General features: G+C 55.5%; 1 protein-coding gene across 1 annotated transcript in view; it reads right to left on the bottom strand.

Moving 5' to 3' along the window:
- Window positions 1-670, bottom strand: part of LOC113216308 (uncharacterized) — a 9,485-nt gene extending 8,815 nt beyond the window's left edge. The window contains exon 1 of the mRNA XM_052271896.1: window positions 434-670. Within this exon, the coding sequence (XP_052127856.1) occupies window positions 434-558 (125 nt within the window). The 5' untranslated portion in view covers window positions 559-670. The remainder of the gene's footprint in view (window positions 1-433) is intronic.
- Between the last annotated feature and the right edge of the window lie 256 nt (window positions 671-926).

Genomic DNA, 926 nt, shown 5'->3' with positions numbered 1-926 from the left:
TTTTGTTTTGTGGGAGTGAACCTTGAAATCCCCTGAAAATTTAAAGTCTCTCGCACATCTCCTTCTTGTGGAACAGACAGACAGACACACAGACACACACGAGGTCGTTTGCATAAGCCCGCTGGATAGCTTTTTCAAAGCAGAAGGGCGGGCTAAAAATCAGTCTTGGATATGGAGCCTGTTACGACGTTCCGTACCTCGAGTGATTTTCGAAAGGGGTTCGGAGATTTACCGTACCTGGCCACCGTACCAACCATTTTTACATGGGCTAGCATAGGGAAGGGGGTGCGGAACGCCGTTACAGACTCCGTATACTCAAAATGGAAACTTTCGGGCCAACCCGTGCTCGGACCTCCACGTGCGTCACCCAAATACACTCGCGCTGCATCATGAAGGCCATAGGTAAGCCATACAGAAGGTAGTAAAAACTTACCTCTTGTCGCGACGACCGATGGATCGCTCGCCAAACACGTGGTGCAGTGAAGTGGGCAGGGCAGCAGCAGCTCCTTTCTCTTCCTTGGTCACACCACGACTGCTCTGGTTGACACGGCAGGGCATAAACCGGACGGTCCGCAAAGCTTCTAGACGACGCGCGGACGCGTAGACACATTTCGCACTTCGCTCTGCATATCCCGTCTCTTTCTACAGCAGCATCGCAGACATTCGAAACAACAGAGATGGAGCCGCGTCGCTAAGAACGCAGCCCGGCTACCGCTGCAGCAAAAAGGCGATAGCGGCGTAGCGCCGGTAAAGGGCACAGTAGCGGGAGACGGGAGCGGGGGGGAGGAGGGGAGGACGGCGAGATTGTTTTGAATAACCCGAGACGCCGCCACACATGACTCAGGCTCGCTGGCGCTGGGCAGACGGAGATGGCATCGTTAAGAGGAGGCTAAAGTCCCGGCCGTCCAGCGCGCTGGCGGGCTCCG

The sequence above is a fragment of the Frankliniella occidentalis genome, unplaced genomic scaffold (assembly GCF_000697945.3).
Source record: "Frankliniella occidentalis isolate FOCC.00 unplaced genomic scaffold, Focc_3.1 Scaffold178, whole genome shotgun sequence".
In the NCBI taxonomy this organism is placed as follows: domain Eukaryota; kingdom Metazoa; phylum Arthropoda; class Insecta; order Thysanoptera; family Thripidae; genus Frankliniella; species Frankliniella occidentalis.
The sequence above is the reverse complement of the archived record's forward strand: the minus strand, read 5'-3'. Positions and strand labels throughout refer to the sequence as shown.